We start from the raw sequence: 25,275 nt of genomic DNA on the forward strand, positions 1-25,275 counted from the left end.
CCGCTCGGCCAGGAAGCCAGCCATCTCCTTCGCCCCAGGCACCTCAGGCCCTGCCCCAGTTACCCCTGCTGCCCTCAGTGCGGAGATCATTGACCTCCTCCAGACGTTCATTGTTGGGCAGTCTACCCTTTTGAATGCCATCCAAGGTGTAGAAAGGGAAGTGCATCGGAGCAATGCATACCTGGAGGGCATTCATTTGGGTCAGGCTGCCCATCAGCGATCGTTCAACGCTCTGGCCTCAGCACTGACGGCAGCCATTGTCCCTGTCTCCAGCCTCCCTCCTCCAACTCCCTCCACCCAGTCCCACTCCCCTGTTCCTCTGCCTATCCCAGACACACCTACAGACCAGCCTGCACACACATCAACACCCAAGGGCAGCTCATCCAGACATAAGCACCACAGATGACACAAGCATTCACCCAAGCAACATCCACATGCAGACATGCCAACAGCCACTGCCTCCTCTGTGTCCCCCTCCTCATCGTCTCCCTCCTCCCTCCCTGTGACGTCTCCACTCACACCTGCATGCACACCACCATCAGCCAGTACGTCCATCACCAGCACACCCACCAGAACACTCCGCACACGTGCAGTCACCACCCCCACTGCCATTTATATGTCCCCAGTGTCCTCTCCCACTGTGTCTGTCACCCCCTCTTCCAAACCACACAAACGCAGGCAGCCACCCACCCAACAGCCATCCACCTCACGACAGCCTCCGTCACAAGCACCTGCCCCCAAAGACAGCACACTTAACTCTCCTACAACCACATCCTCTTCCTCCACTCCCATACCCACTGCACCTACCCTTCCCATTGCTCCTAAAATGTTTTTCCTCTCCAAAATTAACCTCTTTGCATCACCTGACCCACCCCCTCCATCTTGTAAGAGTCCAAACAGCACCTCAGCCACCACAAGCCCTGCACCTACTAGGACCATTGTTCAGGGCTATTGGAGTCCACCAGCTCCTAGGGCAGGAACATCGGCCAGCAGCAAGGGGACAGCCAGCCCACCCCCTGGGAAAAGAACCAAAAAAGGGAAGGGCCGGCGCGACAGGCCTGAGACGGCTGCCCCGAAGGACACTACCCTTGCACCGTCACCTGGCACATCCACAAAGGGAGGCAAGGGCCCCAGAGATTCGGCGAAGGAGGGCAAGGGCAGCAGGGCGGACAAGTCCGGCAGCAGGCGAGCTGCCCAGGAGGGCCCCACCAGCCCCATTTCGGGTGTGACGGAGGACACCCACGGGCCCAGGACTCCAGCACAGGAGGGCCCCGCAAGCGAAAGGTCGGATGGCGACTGAGCGGGTAGTATTGGCCAGATCTGGTTCCCTAGGAACACAAGACAAGCACCGCTGCACAGGCCCCGCCAAGACAGGCACCGCTGAACAGGGCCCTGCCAAGACAGGCACCGCTGAACAGGGGCCCGCCGTGACAAGCACCGCTGAACAGGGCCCTTCAAGACAAGCACCGCTGAACAGGGCCCTTCAAGACAAGCACCGCTGAACAGGGCCCAACCGTGACAAGCACCGCTGAACAGGGCCCCGCCGTGACAAGCACCGCTGAACAGGGCCCCGCCGTGACAAGCACCGCTGAACAGGGCCCCGCCGTGACAAGCACCGCTGAACAGGGCCCTTCAAGACAAGCACCGCTGAACAGGGCCCCGCTGTGACAAGCACCGCTGAACAGGGCCCTTCAAGACCAAGACAAGCACCGCTGAACAGGGCCCCACCGTGAAAAGCACCGCTGAACAGGGCCCCGCCGTGACAAGCACCGCTGAACAGGGCCCTTCAAGACAAGCACCGCTGAACAGGGCCCCGCCGTGACAAGCACCGCTGAACAGGGCCCTTCATGACAAGCACCGCTGAACAGGGCCCCGCCATGACAAGCACCGCTGAACAGGGCCCCGCCGTGACAAGCACCGCTGAACAGGGCCCCGCCGTGACAAGCACCGCTGAACAGGGCCCTTCAAGACAAGCACCGCTGTACAGGGCCCTGCCGTGACAAGCACCGCTGAACAGGGCCCTTCAAGACAAGCACCGCTGAACAGGGCCCCGCCGTGACAAGCACCGCTGAACAGGGCCCTTCAAGACAAGCACCGCTGAACAGGGCCCTTCAAGACAAGCAACGCTCCGCTGGGCCCTTCCTGTCAAGCACCGCTCCGCTGGGCCCTTCATCTCAAGCACCGCTCCGCTGGGCCCTTCCTGTCAAGCACCGCTCCGCTGCGCCCTTCCTGTCAAGCACCGCTCCGCTGGGCCCTTCATCTCAAGCACCGCTCCGCTGGGCCCTTCCTGTCAACCCCCGCTCCGCTGGGCCCTTCATCTCAAGCACCGCTCCGCTGGGCACCGCCGTCTCTGAACTGCTCCGCTGGGCCCTTCCTTTCAAGCACCGCTCCGCTGGGCCCTTCCTGTCAAGCACCGCTCCGCTGGGCCCTTCCTATCATGCACCGCTCCGCTGGGCCCTTACTGTCAAGCACCGCTCCGCTGGGCACCGCCATCTCTGAACTGCTCCGCTGGGCCCTTCCTGTCAAGCACCGCTCCGCTGGGCCCTTCCTGTCAAGCACCGCTCCGCTGGGCCCTTCCGGTCAAGCACCGCTCCGCTGGGCACCGCCGTCTCTGAACTGCTCCGCTGGGCCCTTCCTGTCAAGCACCGCTCCGCTGGGCCCTTCCTGTCAAGCACCGCTCCGCTGGGCACCGCCGTCTCTGAACTGCTCCGCTGGGCCCTTCCTGTCAAGCACCGCTCCGCTGGGCACCGCCGTCTCTGAACTGCTCCGCTGGGCCCTTCATCTCAAGCACCGCTGGCCCATTGGCAGGGCCGGATCTGTGTCGGGCAGGGCTTCACGAAGCACTCTGGGCAACATGCCTCCTCCATAACCAGTGGGGTCTGTAATCCACCTGATGGACTGTGGCTTTGCACTTCCCAGGATGTAACAGTGGGCAATCCACCCACTGTAGAGACTTGAGAGACTGTGGCTTTGCACTCCCCAGGATGGTCCAGTGGGCAGCCCACCCACTGTAGGGACTTGAGAGACTGTGGCTTTGCACTCCCCAGGATGGCACAGTGGGCATGGAGGCCCCTCGTGGATCTGGCGTCGTGGACTCATGTGGCTGAGGTGCACCCCCTTCCCTTCCCCCTGAGGTGCCTGTAGTTGTATTATCTGATGCCCCAGCAGTGTTCTCTCCAATGGAATCGGGTCTCGTGTGTGGGCTTTGCCCATGTGTTTATGCACATTGGCCCACGAACAATGGAAGGTAGCCAATATGTGCCGGACTTTTGAGCTATGTATATATTGTTCATGTTGTATTATATTTTATTTATATATTTCATATTTCACTTAACTTCAAAAATGCTATTATATACTTCAATTTTAATGATCATTTTATTTTGTCTTTGCATTATTCCGGGGGGTTTGGGGGGTGTCACTCTGACTTGTTGCTCTGCATTGGTGTGTAGGGATTTGGGGGGGGGGTTGGGGGGGTCGTCTCCTCCCCCCTCCCCTGTGTCGTAGGTGCAGTACTCACCGTTGTCGTCTGCGCCGGCGTTCGTGCTCCTGGTAGAAGAGCAGGTAGACAATAGCTGGTAGGATGTTTAATTCGGGTTCCATGCTGTCCAGATTCCTCGTGGAGTGTATAGAGGTGAGCGTTTTCCCGTTCGTAGTCTGTTTCCGCCGTGTTTTTATCGGCGGGGCTCCTGCCCCGGAAAAGGTGGCGGATTGGTGAGTTGTGATAGGGTGGGCGGTACATTGTCTGCCGCCTGCCTGTTGGCGGTGACCGCCGCGCTGTTTGTTTGTCCCGCTGTGGCGGTCGGAGTGTTAAAGTGGCGGTCTGTGTTGGCGGTTCCCGCCAGGGTCAGAATTCCTTTTTGTTTACCGCCTGCCTGTTGGCGGGTTGGCCGCCGCTTTAACACCGACCGCCAGGGTTGGAATGACCCCCAAAGTGTCTTAAGTCTTTTCAAAGCAAACAAAGTCTCTTTCAACCACAAAGTACCAGATTGAAAAATCTTTGCAAAGCACAGCGGAGGAGGAGAAGCGTGGAAGCAAAGGGGTGGGTGCCGATTTCTCAGGCCGCATACAGTGATGCGTCATTTAGTTTTCATGCAGGGATGGCTGTGCGTCGATTTCCGGCTCTCGCCGTGGATCCTCTTTGGGTTGCAGGGTTTTCAGACGCCCCGGGGACGGTGCATGGATTTCCTGCACTGGCAGGACAAAGTCACAGGAGCTGCGTCAAGCCAGTGCATTGCGTTGAATTTTCTCCTGCGCGGCAGGCACTGCGTCGATACCTCTCTGGAAGTCGGGCTGCGTCGTTCTGGCTCGGATGTGCGTCAATCCAGTGGTCCATGCCTTGAATTTCCGGTCGTTATGCTGGCGCTGCATCGATCTTCTCATTGCGATGTTGGGCTGCGTCGTTCCCGTTCAGCGTGCGGTGAAATTTTCACCGCCGTGCAGGCTGTGTGTCATTTCTGTCAGGCTGTGTGTCGAATTTCACTGCACAAGGAGTCCTTCTTGAAGAGATGAAGTCTTTTTGGTCCTGAGACTTCAGGGAATAGGAGGCAAGCTCTATCCAAGCCCTTGGAGAGCACTTCTTCACCACAGCCAGAGAGCAGCAAGGCAGCAGGGCAGCAAGGCAGCAGTCCTTCACAGAAAGCAGTCAGGTGAGTCCTTTGGGCAGCCAGGCAGTTCTTCGTGGCAGGATGCAGGTTCTGGTACAAGCTTCTTCTCCAGGAAGTGTCTGAGTTGGTAGGGACAGAGGCCCTGTTTACATACCCAAATGTGCCTTTGAAGTGTGGGAGACTTGAAAGAGTTGCTTAGAAGTGCACCAGGTCCCCTTTCAGTTTAATGCTGTCTGCCAGGGTCCCAGTAGGGGGTGTGGCAGTCCTTTGTGTGAAGGCAGGCCCTCCACCCTCCCAGCCCAGGAAGACCCATTCAAAATGCAGATGTATGCAAGTGAGGCTGAGTATCCTGTGTTTTGGGTGTGTCTGAGTGAATGCACGAGGAGCTGTTAACTAAACCCAGCCAGACGTGAATTGTAAGGCACAGAAAGATTTAAGTGCAGAGAAATGCTCACTTTCTAAAAGCAGCATTTCTAAAATAATAATATTAAATCCAACTTCACCAGTCAGCAGGATTTTATATCACCATTCTGGCCTTACTAAATAGGACCTTCCTACTCCTTTCAGGTCAGCAGCTACCACTCAAACAATGTATGAGGGTAGCCCCAATGCTAGCCTATGAAGGGAGCAGGCCTCACAGCTGTGTAAAAACGAATTTAGGAGTTTTACAATACCAGGACATGTAAACTACATAAGTACATGTCCTGCCTTTTGCCTACACAGCACCCTGCCCTATGGGTTACTAGGGCATACCTTAGGGATATCTTATATGTAGGAAAATGGGAGTTTTAGGCTTGGCAAGTACTTTTAAATGCCAAGTCGAATTGGCAGTGAAACTGCACACACAGGCCTTGCAATGGAAGGCCTGAGACAAGGTTAAGGGGCTACTTAAGTGTGTGGCACAATTAGTGCTGCAGGTCCACTAGTAGCATTTAATCTACAGGCCCTGGGCACATATAGTGCACTCTGCTAGGGACTTATAAGTAAATTAAACAGTCCCATTGGGTATGATCCAATGTTACCATGTTTAAAGGGAGAGAGCATTTGCACTTTAGCACTGGTTAGCAGTGGTAAAGTGTACAGAGTCCTAAAACCAGCAAAAACTGTGTCTAAAAAGTGGAGGGAGGCATGCAAAAAGTTAGAGATTACCACCCTAAGGCTGTCAGGTGTAACACAAACTTATTTTAGACTTATGTGCACTCCCTTGCACTATGGTGCAAAGGTTTGTAAGTAGTGCATGGCAACTAAAATATGCACCAGAGCTATGGAGGGGGAGGAGAGAGTCATGTCTCTATGTATTTGGTGCTCTAGTGCTCTCTCGCTGTCACACAACACAGCACAGCATTTTTGGCTGCTGCACTGCATTGCGTGACAGTTTTGAAAATCTCAGCCTTCATGTGTTAGTTGCACCCTTGATCTTGATACTGTACCAACAACCCCTTGGGCGTTACTTATTAAAAGATTATATTACATTTCCAGTGCTCTTTTGCAGGGAGGAGAAAAACTTAGATAAAGCATCGGCCTAAACTTGGTCAAATTTGATACCATGCTTAATTGTTAATGTAGCTGGTGTTATTAATAGAAAGCAAAGCTCTTGTGCTTTTAAACTAAGTGACTATTGTGTCAATTTTCTGTAAATCTGCACAGTGTTCTTCTTGCTCCTGCCCTGTCAAGAGCTCTCACTTTCATTGTTAAATGGGTGCATTATTAATGGTAGGGTAGCTAAAAATAATAAAATGTTTCTCCCTCCAGGAGAGCTTGATGAAATTGTGTTTCCACCATCCAGGCTCAAGTTTCAGGCATCTTTTGCCATTATAATCTACAAAGTAAAAAAGTACCTCTGCATGTGCACAGGCTCAAACAGGAAGCTGTACTTGGTACATGCTCCATGGCAGGGACACACATGAAGCCTAAGGAGGAAGCTGAGGAGAGGAGGAGGTGCTGTCCAACAAGGGTCAAGGAAACATGAATTACGTGGAAGCCAGACTGTGGTAAGTAATGGTACGTAATGAGTGTGCTCTAAGGCCATTTTACTTTTTTTTCATACAAGAGATTTCTCAAGCACTTTACAGGCAGCTCCTAAAAAGACAGAAAAGGAAAAAAATGAAAATCATGTCATACAAGATTTAGGAACAACAGAGTAGACAAAGACAAAAACTAATAATACAAAACCAGGAAGCTAATTCTCCTCTCAGAAAATACAAAAAAGGAATACAAATTGCTGACAAACATCTTTTGCATATGTGAGTTAGGCTGCATATAGGCAGAGGAGCTGTGACCACCTTGTATACAAGTGTTTGAAACACAAATGATTGCATCACAACTGACTGCACAATTGTCCATGGAAAAGCTATGTGAGATCGTTTCAGTTCATGGACAGGCAGTGCTGGAAAATAGAAGGATCCCACCAGATCTCGATTCCAGTAGCTTTTTTGGGGCCAGATCTTGGATCAGGCCAAACCAAAGAAACATGGTGAATTTGTCCTGGTGTAATTTGTCCCACTGGGCATAATTCAGCACCCCCTGGATATTTTCTGTATCCCCTTTAGAGAAGGAACTGGCAGGCAGCGAGGGAGCTTTCCTATTTTAAAATCCACCTGGGCTCAAAACAAAGCCCAGGTTAAGAAGACCATCAGCCCTAGTTTTATTCAAGTATCACCCTGGCTGGAAGCCAGCTGAAGCCTAATTCCTAGACACCAATGCAATGGAAGGAAATTACAGTGCATAGTTTCTTATGACTACTTTAGAGAAACTATTAGAAGCAAATTTTTCACTTTGTTCGACCCTCTGTGTAAGAGATGTGCTTGCACCATGAGAATGCAAGATTGTTCTGCCTGTATGAGTAATTACACAAATATTGATTTAAATGGCACCTATCATTGTTTTAATTAATTGTTTTCTAGCACTGCTTATTCCAGTGTAGGGTACCTGGGCGCTTTACATCACACATAGAGGTACAATAAATCATAGAACTTTGTAAATCAATGTACAGGAAATGTTACATAAGGCAATGAGATTTACAAGGTGTAGGAACCACATATCATCCATACATGTAGACATTATGTTAAGAGTGAATGGTCGGGAGAAACACAAAATCAGAATGTAAAACATAACACAGTGATTGTGGCTGTCTGCACAAACAATACTTTGTTATTTACCAAAGGAACCCTTCTTTGCAATCTAAGAATAACATCAAATTGAGAAAAATCTATAAGGATCTGATCTCATGTCTTACATTTTGCCTCCAACCTATGAAGCCCACTTAGCTATTTAAAAATAGTGCAAATCGATCTGTATGTTACATGATGTGCTTCGCAGCAGATACATTATCTCTCTATGCTACTTTAGGAGTCAAAACCGTGAGTGGACAGAGGACACAATTATCTCTGAAATGTATTAGCAACTAGAGTTATTTTACCACTATTATAATCCTCTCCAAGTTGCTGGTCAGACAACAATCTATGCAGCAGGTGTCTTAACTCTTGCAGATATTTTAAAATGTATCCTCTTTGTGATCAATTAGATAAATAAGAACTGATTTACTGTCACATATGTCCTTGTGCCAATTTCTTTGTTGCTTTTCTTAGAATAAATGCATAAGTTGACTGCTAGACTAGAGGTGGCTCCTTCGCAATGGCAAAGGAACATCGCACCCCTGGCTAAGCCAAGTGCTGAAAGATAAAAAAATATTTAATTATCATTTTGTCTTTCAGCTGCTGGCTCAGCGAGGAGTGGGTTTGGCCATGGGGGGGGGGGGTGAGGAGAGAGTGTACCTAAGTGTGCACGTGTTTGGCTGTCCTTCTCAGGCCAGCCAAACACACATGCACACTTAGGTTTCCCCAGCCCTGCTGTGTTGAACAGCCCGGTTGGAGAAACTGCACATACCCCAGGGTTGTGTGTGAGCAGCAATCCAAGCCATTCAGACCAACCCTGACACTGCTTTCATGCTAGGTTTAGAATGAAAGCAGTGCCAGGATTGCTTGGGAGCCAGTGCTGGTGTGCCAGTGAATGCTGGAACACCAGAAGAAGAGGAGTAACGAGCGAGGCAGCAGGAGACGGCAGTGACAGGAAGAGGTAAGTTTTTAAAAATGTTATCTTTAATTCCCCTCTCATCCCACTCCCCTCCCCCCACCTTGAAATTTGCAGCGGCTGTCACTGTGCTATACTCTGCTTTTCAAGCTCCTCCCCTCACGAAACCAACCCCTTTCCTCTGCCACACCTTGACCCCCAATATACGGATTCCTGAAGTCCAAATCCAGCACTGTTTACAGACTATGAAATTGGAGCAATCTCATTTTTCAAAAAAGCTGTGCTATGGCCCGATGTTTATACCAAAATCCCCATCAGGAGTTTTCATAAGACACAGCATAATAATACAAATCGAATAATAATGTAGTGTACAAAAATTATTGGTATTCCAGCACACATTCATTACAGTGCATTTTCAGTGAGGGACGTTTACAGTTTTTCTCTTATTTCAACAGGGATACCGCCATTCTGCAGTGCAGATATCCCGTCCCATTCGGATGAAGAGATTACAGCGGTCCGTGAGTGTAGCATCTTCTTCAGACTCAGCGAAAACCTCAGGCAGCCTGCGCTTTACAAAGCATAGCTCCAAGCGAAGTTCGGCGACTGGTACAACAAGTTCTACAAGAAGCGTGACAGCAACAGGTGCTGCGGCAGCTTATTCTTCAGAATTCAACAATGTTGAAGATATGCCGCAGACAGATAGTAAGTGGCATTACAAAAGCAGATAAACATTACTCGTCATAGAGAACTACAGCACGCATGCATCACTTCTGATTGCCCAAGAAGGCAAATCATTCGTGCATTTTTTCACTCAACCGATTCAACTTTTAGCACTTCAGAAATACACTGCTTTTGACGACAGTGGCCTATCACCTTGTCTATATGTCAGGGGGTAATGCAGGCCGCTGGAGCCCTTATGGCGCTGGGGGGGCTCCTACCCTCTTTTAAGGGGGCGTCCATTCATCCCAAGGTCAAAGAATATATGTGAGATATGAGAGGCTTATGGACCCCTCATCACATTCTGCACGGGGCCCATTATTTTGCCTTACACCACTGCTTCACGTCCCTCGATCCAGAAAGGAATGCTTCCCCATTATATCACTTTCTGTTTGTTTCTTTTTCTGTCGCGTTGTTTGCTTAGGATGGACATCTTGACTACGGAGGTTCTGTCTATAGCGTTCTCCTTAGGGTTAATCTTACATACCGGTTGTGGTCGAACCCTCGCGACTGTGCTCTAGACAGCGAAAGGGCTTTTTTAACTCTGGTTGCAACAGTTTTTGGTCAGCCTCCGAAGCTATAGCTTTCAGCTGTGCATTCTATTTTTCATATCACTTACATAGGCGCATGCCTGCAGAGCAGTTGGGGCTACGACTTTTCTTGATGGTCCATTTTGAATGTTAACGGCCACAGCCAGTCCCTGTTTCTCTGGTGGTGGTGGTCTTTGAGACCTGAAGGGGGCCTGTGATGTTTTGTGACCATGGCAAGTGACCGATACATAAAGTATCTGCCCATTCTTATTTAGCAGTCTTGCTGAGCAAGTAACATGTGTTGTTTTTTTCGAACATATTAGGAGTGTTTGCAAATAATGTAAATCACTGGAAATCCTTCTGGGTACTCTTCTAAACCATTGTTTTCCACCCATGTGGCACTCTAGACAAATACCCACTTTAAGTCAGTACTCACACTGCTTCTCATGGGAACGGTGCATCTGATAGAAACTCTAGCCTGACCATTTTGGGGCCTTACTGGGCCTTGCTATTGAAGTATAACCTGGATTCTGTGGAGGAACGAGCAAGTGGTCCAAGACTGGGAATACCCTTGGCCACAGACAGTTTTACATCAAAAACACAAAAAGCGAAGAGAAGAAAGCTTGCAAATAGTCTAAACCACAGACATTTTTGCAATTGCAGAAAATGATAAAACACGTTGTTGCTGCTGGTCTTAAAGAAAGGCATGGTCCTCTGTTGCCTAAGTAACCCAGGTGGGCTGTTGCTTTTTATTAAGAATCCAAGAAAAAAGCTCCTAGGACACCCATTACACAGGACTCTGACCTCACTGAGTTTTGCAACTTTTTAGAAGCAATTTGCTTTTGCTGAGTCAACTTCTGTGGTGAAGATGAACGTTTTTCTTCAGTACCAAAGGAGGAAAACTAAAAGCAGGATTCACATTGCATCTCTAAAAGTGCCCATCAGAGACAATACTTTGTGAGGTAATTGTCCAAAAGACACCCTTTGAGGTTTTAGAGGTGATTTCCCCATTGCAGGTTAAGGCAGATACATGGCATGTGAGGCTGTAGATTCACATGTTCTGCATACTCCTGCAGTCTAGTAGTGGGCCCGGACATTTGCAGCTTGCTTTTCTTTGAAGAGGTTTGAGTCACAAGACCTGTTGAGACTCAAAACATGACCTACAATACACCAGAACACTGACTCAACCTCATTGTTTTCTTCAGTTATTGCGCTGTTGCTGATAACGCTGCTCAGAGGACGAAACATTAATATGCACCAGGTCTTAGTTCTCCATTCCTTCATGGGTCCATTGGCTTGCTCTTCCCACCCTACAACGGGAGCAACACTATTGTGTTGACAAAAGCTTCCGTTCATTTGGTAAAAACTATGGACACAACAGCTAAGGACCAGGACACTATGATGCATTGTGGCTTCGAGCCCGCCATCCTCCCAGGAGTTCGCTGAGGATTCCTAAAGAATATCTATAGGGCAGTGTTATGGAACATACTCCAGCCCACTTTTGTAACAGGTGGAAGCAAAATACCCCTGGAGTCAAAATCATGAGGTGTGCAACCTCTGCCTCTCATCAAGCCATTCTAGACATCCTGCAAGGCCTGCTTCCTCTTCCACTGCAAGAAAACACTAAAGTACTGGAGGAAAACGAGGTGGGCCTACCACAAAATGCAGAGAAAATTCTTGTTGGTGATGCCTCAGTCTGATGGTTTAACACAACCCACCTGATGAAGTAGGCGCCACATGAATCTACTGAGCTGAAACGTCTTGAGCCCATAAGTGTGCACTGGCCAAGGCAAAGTACTGCTACCACAGGAGCTGGCCATTAAACCCGGAGTAGACCCAGAAATGGTACAAACCTACAGGTCACACACCTCCAGCTCGAGTGCACCAGACTCAAAAGGTTGGGTCAACACTGATTAAGGTCCCACCCAAGGGCACCAAACCACGCCATTGTGTGATGCCTGTTCGGCACAGAGGTCCCAGAAAGCAGCACCCAGCATAGAAATCATGCCCCAAGCTGTAGTGAAATTGCACTGTGAGCCAAAGTGGATAGTGAAACCTCCACCACAACTGGCATAGATGATGGTGCTGAAGCCCCTCTCAATTGCTGAGATCTGATACCACAGAGGAGTGTATCTTAGAGAAATTCTCTGACAATGTGGGCAAAAAAAGAAGATCATCATTCATGCAGATACAGGTAAGATACTTGCCAAATTCCTGGCTCCAGGACTCATTCTCATCTCTAAGGAGTGCCAGCTTTCCTTTGAGGCAGAACCAGAACGTGTCTCTTCCACACCATCAAGCCCGATGGGGCTAGACACTCAGCCATGAGTGCCACACCATTACCACCATTACCATCAATACTTCCTCCTCCTTCTACACTACTGCCACCATCACATTGTCTTTCTTTTGACTCCGACAAAAGCAGTCCCAATTATCCACAGGATCCTTATATTGAACCCTTTAGCCCACAAGATGGAGATGGTATGTTTTGGGATTATGAGGTAGCCCCACAGGACTACACAGACCTAGACCGTATCCTGCTAAGACATCCCCACCAGATGCCACTACTGCATATCATGTAATAATTCAAAGGGCCACACAATGCCACTACATAAAACTGCATACTGTGGAGTATAAGGATGACTTTCATGGCAAAACCCTGTCCAAAACAGAATACACTGTTGTTAAAAATCAGGTTGTTGGTTGACTGGGATGCAAGCCATGGGCAAGCAGTAAACATAATCCTAGTCAGGGTAAGGTAAATTAACCTTTCCTCACCCTCTGGGTGCTTGGCACAGAGCAGTCAGGCTTAACTTAGAGACAATGTGTAAAATATTGGTGCAACTCTTCCCAGTAAAACAGTGAAAATACCACATAAAAAGATCGCAGACCATGATAGAAAAATAGACCTGAATTTAAAAAATAAAACAAGGCCAAAGACCACAAAAACCAAATAAGTAGAACTGGAGACATTGAACTTCAAAGTTTTAGGTAAAAATAGCCCCAAGAATTAAGAAGCACTTTTGGGGCTATCTGTTTGGGTTGGACGGGGACAGTCAAAACTCCAGGCAGATTCGATAGATCACAGGATGGCTACAGGGACCAAGTTAGGCACACTGAACCAAAGAAGATTGACTCCCGGTTGCAGAGCATTGCATGGATCCACATAAAAAATATGCCACGCTGAGGTGATGTGTCAGTTCCGGGATGCAGAGAGGCTGTATTGCAAAGTCCTGCTGCATTGATGTAAAGGATCCTGTCAACGGGGCTTAAGATGCAAAGGCCAGTGTCAAAGATGCGCTGCGCAGTCTAGACGATGCATCAGTTCCGATGAGCCGTGAAGCTGAAATGTGGAGTTTCGGCATCAAGGCTGCCATTAACAGGAGATGTGAGGAGCTTACTCCTGGAAAACCATTGCACAGTGGGGGTTATGAAGGCGATACATCAAACCCAAGATGCGGTATGCGGCAGTGATGCAAGTCTGTGGCTATGGGTGCAATCCACACAACAGCAGCAAAGCATCAGATCTGCTCAAGGATGCGCTGCTCAGCTGAGGAGATGTGTCATTTCTGCTCCAGGATGCATCTCTCAGCAGAGGATGTGTTGGTTTCACTAAGAAAACATCTTGGGGGCATTTCCAAGGGCCTAGGAATGGGATGGCACTAATTGGCAGGGCAGACGAACAGGTGGAAGAGTTCAGGTGCAGAAGCAAGGTGGCTGGAAGTCTTTTATGTCACTGAGACATCACAACAGGAGGCCAGCCAGCTAGCCCTTGGAGTTACTCTGGATTCAAGTCCTTCTCACCCTGGAATGGTAACAGCAGGCACAAGGGCAGCACAGCAAGACAGAATTCCAGCAAAGTAGCAGTCTAGCAGAGTGGCAGTCCCTCAGAAGCACAGCAGTCGTTCTTCGTGGCAGAGTATTCACTGGTCCAGAAGTATACTGAAGTGGTGGTGTCTGAGGTCCAGTACTTTACCAAGTTGGGACTCTGAAGAGAGGGAGACTTCAAAGACAGGTCTTTGAATTACACAGAGGACCTGACCTTCATGCCCTGGCTCCAGACTTACTACTGGGAGATATGTAGCCCCTTTTGTGGGGATAGGACACAGCCTATCCTGGTGTAAGTGAGGCAGGATCCAGCTCCTCCCTCCTATCCTGCCAGGATGGCCAACAAAGTCACATCTAAGCTTCCACTGTGTGTGTCTGTTTGAAGGATCACACAAAGGCCAGCTATTTCTAATCGCAGACGTGTTCGAGAACAGGCACCAAATGGATAAAGTAAGAAAATGTCAGTTTTCTAAAAGTGGCATTTTCAGAATTGCAATTCAAAATCCGAATTCACCATAAGTTTGGATTTTACATTCTGATTCCAAAGACACCTAATTAAAAAAGTCTATGGGGGTCATTCTGACCCTGGCGGTCTTGGACCGCCAGGGCCAGAATGACGGAAGCACCGCCAACAGGCTGGCGGTTCTTCAATCCCCATTCTGACTGCGGCGGTAAAGCCGCGGTCGCCCCGACGGGGCTGGCGGTTTTCCGCCGTTTTTGCCCCGGCTGGGATAATCCGCCAGGACAGCGCTGCCCTGGGGATTATGACCCCCTTACCGCCAGCCTGTTTCTGGCGGTTTTCACCGCCAGGAAGAGGCTGGCGGTAAGGGGTGTCCTGGGGCCCCTGGTGGCCCCTGCAATGCCCATGCCACTGGCATGGGCAGTGCAGGGGTCCCCTAACAGGGCCCCGGCCAGCTTTTCACTGTCTGCATAGCAGACAGTGAAAAGCGCGACGGGTGCAACTGCACCCGTCGCACGGCCACAACACCGCCGGCTCCATTCGGAGCCGGCTCCTGTGTTGCGCCCTCATTCCCGCTGGGCCGGCGGGCGCTAACTTGGTTAGCACCCGCCGGCCCAGCGGGAATGTTGGAATGGGGTCCGCGTTATTGTGGCCGCATGCCGGCCATATGGCGGTAGCCGCCCGCCAAGGTTGGAATCACCCCCATTATCTTCAAAATTGGGAATTACATGTATAAAATGTATTAGGGTAATCCCAATGTTATCCTGTAGGCGAGATAGACCTTGTAGTAGTGAAAAACGAGTTTAAGATTTTTTCACCACAGTGAAATGTAATATTTATGAGTACATGTCCATCATTTTAAATACATTGCACCTTGCCCTCTGGGTTGTCCAGAGCCTACCTTAGGGGTGACTCATATGTACAAAAAGGGAAGGCCTGGCAAATAGGTTGTTTTGAAAAGTGAACATGGAAGTATAAAACTGCACACAGAGGCTCCGCAATGACAGGCCTCAGACATAAATAAGGGGCTACATAAGTGGCTGGCACAATAACTGCTGCAAGCCCACTAGTAACATTTAATTTACAGGTCCAGGGTATGCATGGTACCACTATACTAGGGACTTACAAGGAACTTACAAGGGACTTACAAGTATAGTAAATATGTTAATTGGGGGTACGCCAATTTTATCATGTTTAAGGGAGAGAACACAAGCACTTTACACTGATTATCAGTGGTAAAGAACACAGAGTCCTAATATCAGCAAAAATGAGTTCAGAAAAGTGGAGGAGATGGGCAAAAGGTTGGGGAAAGGGGACCACCCTGGGGTCAACAGACCTAGGGCTGTCAGGTCTAACAACTGTACATCATCTACTGCTGCGTAAGGGGATGTAAAGTCAGTCTATAACAATTCAAGAGAGTTAGAGAAGACCAGAGTGGTCACTCCACGAGTTGAAAATAAATATAGGCCTGCCCCAGATGGTCCAGCCTATAGTCAGGGCTAACTGGTTCCAGACTCCTTTGCAGTGCATACTGCCCGTAAAAATGGCTTTTGCACAGGTCATGCTCTGCTATTTGAGAAGGAGTCCAGAAAAATCCATGCTGTTAGAAAGGAGGTTGCACTTGGGATAACCCTAACTCATCTCCAGTTGCAAATGCTACTACTGGGAAGAGATGGAGAAGCTGGTAAAAATGCAGGACGTGGAGGAAACAGTAGGTGGCATTACTGGTCTGGTCCCCTTGATGACTGTGTGACTACAGGGCTTGCCTATCTCCAATGCAACCTATGAGGCTATTGAGAGGCCCCTTTTGAGATTGTGGGCTATTGGACCCCAGAGGAACTGTGAGTGACAGTGCTTACACATAACAGTATGTTATTAATTTTACAGCAACAAGGCAGTGTCCATGTTTGTGTTAGAGATCTGAACATTTGGGTTCTGAGGAAAGCCACATGACCCGATAGGACGGATTTGGCTGAAACATGTAGACTGTGATTCAGTGGAGATGTAAGGGAATATTGACCCATTCCCTCTTTTACATCTTTCTTTTTTGTAATCTTACCCTAACTACTGTGGATAGCAATAAGGAAAACTGGGAGATGTAGGAAATTTCCTCACGTTATTCACAGAACTCACCAAGCCTCAAAACATGAAAGTGCTCCCTCGAGGGAGAGGTTGTGCCCACTCAAACGCGTTAGGTGTTTGAACTGTCAACCTAGTGATGAAGCATGCCCCTTAGCAAACTCTATGGTTGAGGGTCTCTTCTTAAAAATCTTTTTGAGACTATCTGAGTTCCACTCTCCTATGATTTTTGGGGTCCTTTCTGGAAGAGGAGTGAATATATCCTTAATTACTTCTCTCTCCTTTTCAATGTGATAATCGGAAGCTGTAAAGCAGCTTACAGCAGCCCGCTGAAAGAGAGGGCAGGAGGGGGTTGCTGAGGGAAACACCTTTGGTGATGCTAATTTCAGATGTGTCCTTGCCACAGCGGAAACAGCAGCTTGGGGTAGCAACATTAATGTTCTTCTTCATGGGCATGCCTTGTATAGTGGGTCAGGGTTTAGGCCTGAGGTGCAACAGCACCTCTCAAATGTTCTTTTGATGATAACCATCTGTTCAACCATCAGGTCGACCAGATGCTTAAAGATGTCAAAAAGGACAGTGTCCCAACCAAATCTATGCTTGCTTTAGATTCCGCCGGTCCTAAATATACTTTTCATAAGCATCAAACCAGATGATGTATCAAAGCTGGGGGCCCATGTTCCCTTTCCCAACGAAATAGGTCCCTGGAAAGTATAACGCCTATATAATCTATATTTGCAATGTGACAGTCTTTCACTTGTTCATTACTTGATCACCTCCACCTCCAAAAGCCAAGTTTACTGTGTCCTTCTCTGCAACTTTTGTGACTGTGTAAAACATTTGGAGTAGATATGCTGTTAACATTTATAAATGCACATCCTTAAGATATCCAATTTTGACCTTTGACAGACTGAACTCTGATTTGTGAGGAAGGATCTTGTTCAGTGCACACCATGTGTATCATATAGTTAAATGGTATCTATTTTGTTTTGCAGGTGATTCAGACACCATCAGCATATCTGACGGATTAAATGATTCTACAGGTATTTAGAGCAACATGCCCTTTGCTAGCAGTTCAACTTGTTTATTATTGTCCTAATTTGAAATTTGCATCATTAAGGCATCTTTAAAGTTACAGTTCTGAGGGTCAGATGTACAAATTGTAATTCTCTCTAGATCGTAATTAGAAAATTGTTATTCCTAACGTATGAAACTCAATGAGTTTCATTTGGGCGTTCCTTGTCTGTCTCAAATTAACCTACATGATGAATATTAATGAGGTAGTTCGCAGCTCGCGACTCATTAGGAATCACAGTCATCACCGGGAAGTCAATGCTCTTTAATAAAGCAATTTCTTTTTAAAGCAACCAGTTTTTCTTGAAGGAAAATGGAATGTTTAAAAATTAAAAAAATTAAACCTTAAAGTTACATTTTTTAAGAGTAGAAAGTGGTCCATGGGACCACTGCCTGCTTTTAAAAAATATTATTATTTACATTCTCAAATGGGAAATGATACCTTATAGAGCCCATCCTTTTTGCAAATGGGTTACAACCAGTTTTTAATTGGTGGTAAAGTATTACTGTTTTGTGACCAGAATTTAGTCATAAAACAGTAATACATGCCATACCAATTTAGTTTTTGGAAGGGACACCCTAAGCATACCCCTTCCAAATATCAAATCACAAATGGAGAATGTGATTCAGTAACAAGTTACCGAATCATATTTTGCATTCTGTATGTTGAAAAAGCATTTTTCCGGTTGCAAATGGCCCGATTTACAGAATCAGACCATTTGTGACTGGAAAAATGCTTTGTACATCTGGTCCTAAATCTCTGAAAATGCCTACCTGTAGTATGTTTCCTCTAATTTTGCATATTGGTTGACTCCACTTCATTTAATGGCTCTCAACAAAAATGTTGTTTCTAGAGCACACAGAGCCAAAGCACCCTAGATGGTGATGTGCAGTGGCAGATCATTTGCAAAGGTTAACTGCTCACCTTTTATTTGCTGATTGCTGTGTTCAAGTGTTATATTGGTACTAATGAGGTGAAACATTTCCTTAGAGGTCAATGAAAAAACAGTGAAATAAAACTGCCACAAAATGTTGCATAATGTGGCTTTTCTTGCCACATAATATGCTCAACTCTGCCTTATTGTTTGTTCCTCCGTTATCACATACTCCCAGTGGCCTCAATCATAACTAATAATTAATATGTTACCATTATGGAGTGTTGCTGTATTCACTATACCTAATTTTGAGAAAAGCACAATACTGACTGTCAACATCAGCTGAACGGACATGCTGGGAGCAAGTTGCACACACGTTGTGTGTGTGTGTGTGTGTGTGGGTAAGGTTGAGTTTGATGGACGTGTTACTCCATCACAAACTTGATGGGTATCCCATCTGCCATATTATGATTTCCATAGGTTATCAAGGGATCATAATACAGCGGGCGGCATATCCGTTGTGCTTGTGATAGAGTAAACTCATTTGCCAAACTCTAAATCAGGCCCTCAGTCTTTTAAGTCACAGAGCATCACAGGAGTACACTTCTAAGACATCTCCGGACCAAAGGGAGGCACTCAGAGACTCACTGGGAGTCAGGTAGAGGCCAACAGCTGGGTACAGTGTAGGTCTAGTTGCCATGGGTCAGCTGCGTAGTTGTAGGAAAGGTCTACTGTAGCTTGTTGCACCCCTGTAGCTTGAACAGGTCAGACCTATGACCTTGGAGTCCTTGTTTTTGTCCTAGTTAAAAGAGGGAGCTGGTCCAGCCCTTCAGTGTTCCTCTCAGGTCACTGACAGTAGGTTCAGTTCTCTGTTCTTCCCCAGGTCCAGCAGTGCTCTTCCGTTGGAGCCTGGAGGTGCCACATTTGTGCCTAGAACCAGCTCCTGGGTGAGAATGACTTCTAAGCTAACATTGTCAAGGCCAGCCCTACTCCTTGGCCATTTTCAGGGATGGCAAAAGTCTTTGACTGCAATATACCTGGCCCTGGAGGGCTGGGGGTATGTGTAGGAAGTATATTATAGCAATCCTATTTTCTTCCCACATCTAACATTAAACTACAGTTTAATGAAGCTACTTGTACCCACAATAAAACCAGAGAAAGACGTCCGGTAGGACAAGAGTATATTCCTTCAGCATTCAGACAGTAGAACCACAAGAATTGTTTTGACATTCTGTTCTCTCCTCTTTCAAGTGTCTCCCAAGTGTTATATATAAACCCAGCAGGCATATCAAGCATGATTTGACACTTAAGTAGGATTTGACACTGTTGTGTCACTAACGATCCTCACAGCCCACCTCCACAAAATGTACAAAGTTCAGAAGAGTCATCTCTGCACATACAGGTCAGTCTATTGTTTGCTTCTTGGAGGCATTTCCTGATCACTGGCTGAGAGAAGGTAGACAGACACGCAAGTTAGAGTCCAGTATCCTGAAGCAGGAAAAAGGGAACTTTCTAAAAGTTACTTTTCCTTAATATGTATTAAAAATCCAACTTCCCCCTTGAATTGAATTTTTAATCACTATTAAAATAGTTGTTTAATTATTTTTTAGCTCGTTCCGTTCCTGAGATACAGTATTAGTATTTAATATTACTTTCCAGTGTTTCTCTATGGCAAGTCAGCCTTCCTACAGTGAAAATAGCTTTGGGGATTTAGGGCCAGATGTAGCAACCCTTTTGCGAGTCGCAAACGACGAAAATCGCCGTTTGCGACTCGCAAACGTGGGTTTGCAATGCACAAATGCATATTGCGTGTCGTTACCGACTCGCAATATGCATTTGCGACTCGCAAATAGGAAGGGGTGTTCCCTTCCTATTTGCGAGTAGGAGTGGTATGCAACTCCATTTGCGACCGCGTACGCGGTCGCAAATGGAGTCGCAGTTACCATCCACTTGAAGTGGATGGTAACCCACTCGCAAACGGGAAGGGGTCCCCATGGGACCCCTTCCCCTTTGTGAATCGACCCCAAATTATTTTTTCAGGGCAGGGAGTGGTCCAAGGGACCACTCCCTGCCCTGAAAAAACCGAAACAAAAGGTTTCGGATGTTTTTGAAATGCAGCTCGTTTTCCTGTGAGGAAAACGGGCTGCACTTAAAAAAAAAAAAAAAAACTTTATTTAAAAGGCAGGTCGCTAACATGGAGGCCTGCTGACGTCAGCAGGCCTCCATGTTAGCGAGTGCCTATACTCGCAATGGGGTCGCAAACTGCGACCCACCTCATAAATATTTATGAGGTGGGTCTTTGCGACCCCATTGCGAGTTGCAGAAGGTGTCTGAGACACCTTTCTGCATGTCAAATTGCGACTTGCAATTTGCGAGTCGCACAGACTCGCAAATTGCAAGTCGCAATTTGATTTTTTCCTACATCTGGCCCTTAGTCACTACAAGGATGTTTTAACATTACATTTTTTACATGTCTTACATTTATATACCATGCATCTTTCCTTCTGGGCTACACAGTCTACATAGGGATGCCTTATTAATATTAAAAATGATGTTTTTACCCCTAAAAAGGGTTAATTTTGACAGGTCCAATTACAGATTTTTATACTGTCACAGTCACGCTATAATGGTAGGCCTGAAGCCATATTTGACTGCCACTATATAGTATAGCACAACAGGTGCTGCATTCCACTAGTGGAACTTAATTGTCAGGCCCTCCGCACACTTTACACCATATAATGGGGACTTACGGGACATTTAAATTTGCCAAGGAGAAGTATGCCAATTCAACCATGTTTAACCCCTCGGGTGCCCTGGACATAACGGTTATGTCCGAGGCAGCACCGCTCGGGTGCCCAGGACCTAACCTTTACATCCAGCTAGGGTTCCACAGTGGAAGCACTAGCGCTCTCCCCTGGGGGCCTGGCACCCCTCCCATTGGCAGGGATGGAAGGGGAATCGCTTCCCCTTCCAACCCCCGCCCCTCCTGACCGCCTCGTGGCGTCTGATGACGTCAGCGCACGATGGCGCGCTGACCTCATCAGAGGCTGCCCACACTGCACTGGAAACTCAGCTTCCAGTGCGGATCGGAGGAGAAATGCAATAGCATTTCTCCCCCGATCATGTGGAGGAGGTGAGAGAGGCATGAAAGGAGAGAAAAGGCCTTTCCTCTCCTTTCATGTCTCTCTCTGCATTTCTACTTGAGATCAGGCAGCAGAAATGCCACTACATCCCAGGTTTTTTTTTCTTTTTCGTTTCTATCACAAGGGGAGCGCCCCCTCGGGCAAGGGCCGTGCCCCAGGGGGGCAATTTATTTTTAGGCCATTTCTGCCCCCTCCAGGGGCAGATCAGCTTATTATAATTAGGCCAATCTGCCACCGGGGGGGGGCAAAACCCGCTAGACACCAGGGATTATTTTTTTTTGTTTTATGTATGCAGGGCGAAACCCCTTAGGCAAGGGTTGCTCCCTTGGGGGCAAATTTACTTTTAGGCCATTTTTGCTCCCCTTGGGGGCAGATTGCCCTATTTTTATTAGGACAATCTGCCCCCAAGGGGTGCAGAAACCACTAGACACCAGGGCTTTTTTTTGTGTATATCATAAGGGGAGCGGCCCCTTGGGCAAGGGCCACTCCCCCGGGGGGCAATTTATTTTTAGGCCATTATAATTAGGCCGATCTGCCTGCAGGGGGTGCAGAAACCCCGAGACACCAGGGATATATTTTTTTATATTTATTTTTTTATATATATATGGAGAGCAACCCCTTAGGCAAGGGTCGCTCCCATCGGAGATAAATTGTATTTAGGCCATTTCTGCCCCCCTTGGGGGCAGATCGGCCTATTTTTATTAGGCCAATCTGCCCCCAACCACTAGACACCAGGGATTTGTTTTTGTCAGTCTCAAGTGAGGGGAGCGACCCCTTAGGAAAGGGTCGCTCCCCTGGGGGGCAAATTTGTTGTAGGCCATTTCTGCCCCTCTTGGGGCAGATCGGCCTATTGTAATTATTGTAATTAGGCTGATCTTCACCCAGGGGGGCAGAAAACCCCAGACACCAGGGATTTTTTTTTGTGTTTATTTCTATTTTTTCATATGTGGGAAGCGATCCCTTAGGCAAGGGTTGCTCCTCTGGAGGGCAAATTGTCTTTAGGCCATTTCTGCCCCCCTTGGGGGCAGATTGGCTTATTTTTGTTAAGCTAATCTGCTCCCAAGGGGGGCGGAAACCACTAGACCCCAGGGATTTTTTTTTAATGCAATTTCACTCAAGGGGGTTGGGGGGGGTGACCCCTTAAGCAAGGGCCGTTCCCCTGGGGGGCAAATTTATTTTTGGACATTTCTGCTCACCTTGGGGGCAGAAACTACTAGGCACCAGGGATTTTTTTTGCACCAATTTCATGCAAGGGGAGCAACCCCTTAGGCAAGGGTCGCTCCCCTGGGGGCAAATTTATTGTAGCCCATTTCTGCTACCCTTGGGGGCAGATCAGCCTATTTCTATTAGGCTGATCTGCCACAGGGGGAGAAAACACTTAGGCACCAGGGTTTGGTGTGTGTGTATGTGTGTGTTTTGTTTGGGGTGGCAGCCCTTTGGGCAAGGGTCACTCCCCATGGGGGGCACATTACTGTTGGCCATATCTGCCCCCCCTGGGAGCAGATCGGCCTATTTTTGGAAGACCCATCTGCCCCCAAGGGGGACAGAAAGCCCACCAGAGACGAGGGAAGATTTTTTTTCCAAAATAAGAGGGTGGGGGTATGGCTATACCCCCACCCCAAATAAGTGGGGCCAAAGTTGTTCTGCCCACAAGTGGGCGGATGGGGCAATTACCCAGGATCCACTCCCCGGGGGAAGAAAACATACTAGATGCCAGGGAATTAAAAAAATAGATAAACAAGTGGGGTGCTGGCTACCAACCAGCATGGGCCTGGTTATGCCCCCACCCCAACTGAAGAGGGTAACAGTTTTTGAGTTCTCCTCCCACACACTAAAACATCTTATCCCATGGCAAGCAAGAGGACATTTGATTATTTGGGGTTTTGGCTTTGCATTTGGGCCATGAGGGCTTGGCTAACTCTTCAAATCGCCCCACTTGGAATGGTGAGGGCTGCACGTTTTGGACTTTGGGACGCTGCCATGCAGAAAAATCCACAACACCTAGACACATCTGAAAACTAAACATCTGGGTGATTCCAGTGTGGTGTGCTTCACATGCACCAGCACCATTTTCTTACCCAATATACCCTGCAAACCTCTAACTTTGCTGAAAATCACAAATTATTTCCACATTTTTGTGATGGAACCTTCCAGAATCTGCAGGAATCCACAAAATTAGTCTCATCAGTACCGATTCTGCTGCACTTGTCAGCCTAAAAACATTTTTTCTCAAACTGCCCTTTTGGACCCGCTTTGGTTCCCTCCTCAATTTCAACATGTTTTTGGCTCTTCCCTGTATTTGGTTGTGTCCAAATAGTGTGTTGAGGCATTTCTTTTTGCAGGCGCTAGGCCTACCCACACAAGTGCGGTACCATTTTTATTGGGAGACTTGGGGGAACACTGGGTGGAAGGAAATTTGTGACTCCTCTCAGATTCCAGAACTTTGTGTCACTGAATTGTGAGGAAAAAGTGTTTTTTAGCCAATTATTGAGGTTTGCAAAGGATTCTGGGTAACAGAACATGGTGAGAGCCCCCACAAGTCACCCCATCCTGAATTCCCCTTGGTGTCTAGTTTTCAAAATTGCACAGGTTTGGTAGGTTTCTAAGGGTGCCGGCTGCGCTAGAGGCCAAAATCTAAAGCTAGGCACTTTGCGAAAAACACGTCAGATTTCAATGTAAAAATGTGATGTGTCCCTGTTGTGTTTCCTGTAGCGAGCATTAGGCTTTCTCATGCAAGTAAGGTACCATTTTTATCGGGAGACTTTGGGGAACACAGAATAGTAAAACAGGTGTTATTGCCCCTTATCTCTCTCCACATTTTTCCTTCCAAATGTTAGACATTGTGTAAAAAAGAAGTCTATTTGAGAAATGTCCTTCAATTCACATACTAGTATGGGTCCCCCGGAATTCAGAGATGTGCAATTAACCACTGCTTCTCAATACGTTATCTTGTGCCCTTTTTGGAAATACAAAGGTTTTCTTTATACCTATTTTTTCACTCATTATATTTCAGCAAATGAATTGCTGCATACCCAGTATAGAATGAAAACCCATTGCAATGTGCAGCTCATTTATTGGCTCTGGGTGCCTAGGGTTCTTGATGAACCTACAAGCTCTATATATCTCTGCAACCAGAAGAGTCCAGCAGACGTAACAGTATATGTCTTTACCAAATCTGACATTGCAGGAAAAAGTTACATAGTAAAACATTGAGAAAAATGGCTGTTTTTTTCACCTCAATTTTCAATACTTTTTTTATTTCAGCTTTTATTTTCTGTATGAAAACCTTGTAGGATCTGCATAAATTACCCCTTGCTGATATCAGAATTGTGTCTACTTTTCAGAAATGTTTTGCTTTCTGGGATCCAGCATTGGTTTCATACCCATTACTGTCACTAACTGGAGGGAGGCTGAAAGCACAAACAATAGTAAAAATGGGATATGTCCCAGTAAAATTCCAAAATTGTGTTGAAAAATTGGGTTTTCTGATTCAAGACTGCCTGTTCCTGAAAGCTGGGAAGATGATAATTTTAGCACCGCAAACCCTTTTTGATACCATTTTCAGGGAAACATCTACACGCCTTCTTCTGTAGCCCTTCTTTCCCATTTGATTGAAAAAAACGAAATTTTCGCTGTATTTTGGCTACTTTCTTAGTCTCTTTCAGGGAAACCCACAAAGTCTGGGTACCTCTAGAATCTAGAGGATGTTGGGAAAAAAGGACACAAATCTGGCATGGGTAGCTTATGTGGACAAAAAGTTATGAGGGCCTAAGCGCAAACTCCCCAAAATAGCCAAAAAAAGACCTGGCACCTGAGGGGAAAAGGCGTGGCAGCAAAGGTGTTAAAGGGGAACACAGGCACTTTACCACTGGTTAGGATTGGTAAAGTACACAAAATTCTAAAGTCAGCAATGGGTGAAAAATCTGTGGAGACCAC

General features: G+C 47.3%; 1 protein-coding gene across 1 annotated transcript in view; it reads left to right on the forward strand.

Moving 5' to 3' along the window:
• The window catches only part of NOSTRIN (nitric oxide synthase trafficking), a 554,795-nt gene that overhangs the window by 463,287 nt on the left and 66,233 nt on the right, over positions 1-25,275 (forward strand). The window contains exons 14-15 of the mRNA XM_069221364.1: positions 9,089-9,335; positions 17,243-17,290. Coding sequence (XP_069077465.1) covers positions 9,089-9,335; positions 17,243-17,290 — 295 coding nt within the window. The remainder of the gene's footprint in view (positions 1-9,088; positions 9,336-17,242; positions 17,291-25,275) is intronic.

The sequence above is a fragment of the Pleurodeles waltl genome, chromosome 3_1, assembly GCF_031143425.1.
Source record: "Pleurodeles waltl isolate 20211129_DDA chromosome 3_1, aPleWal1.hap1.20221129, whole genome shotgun sequence".
Taxonomy (NCBI): domain Eukaryota; kingdom Metazoa; phylum Chordata; class Amphibia; order Caudata; family Salamandridae; genus Pleurodeles; species Pleurodeles waltl.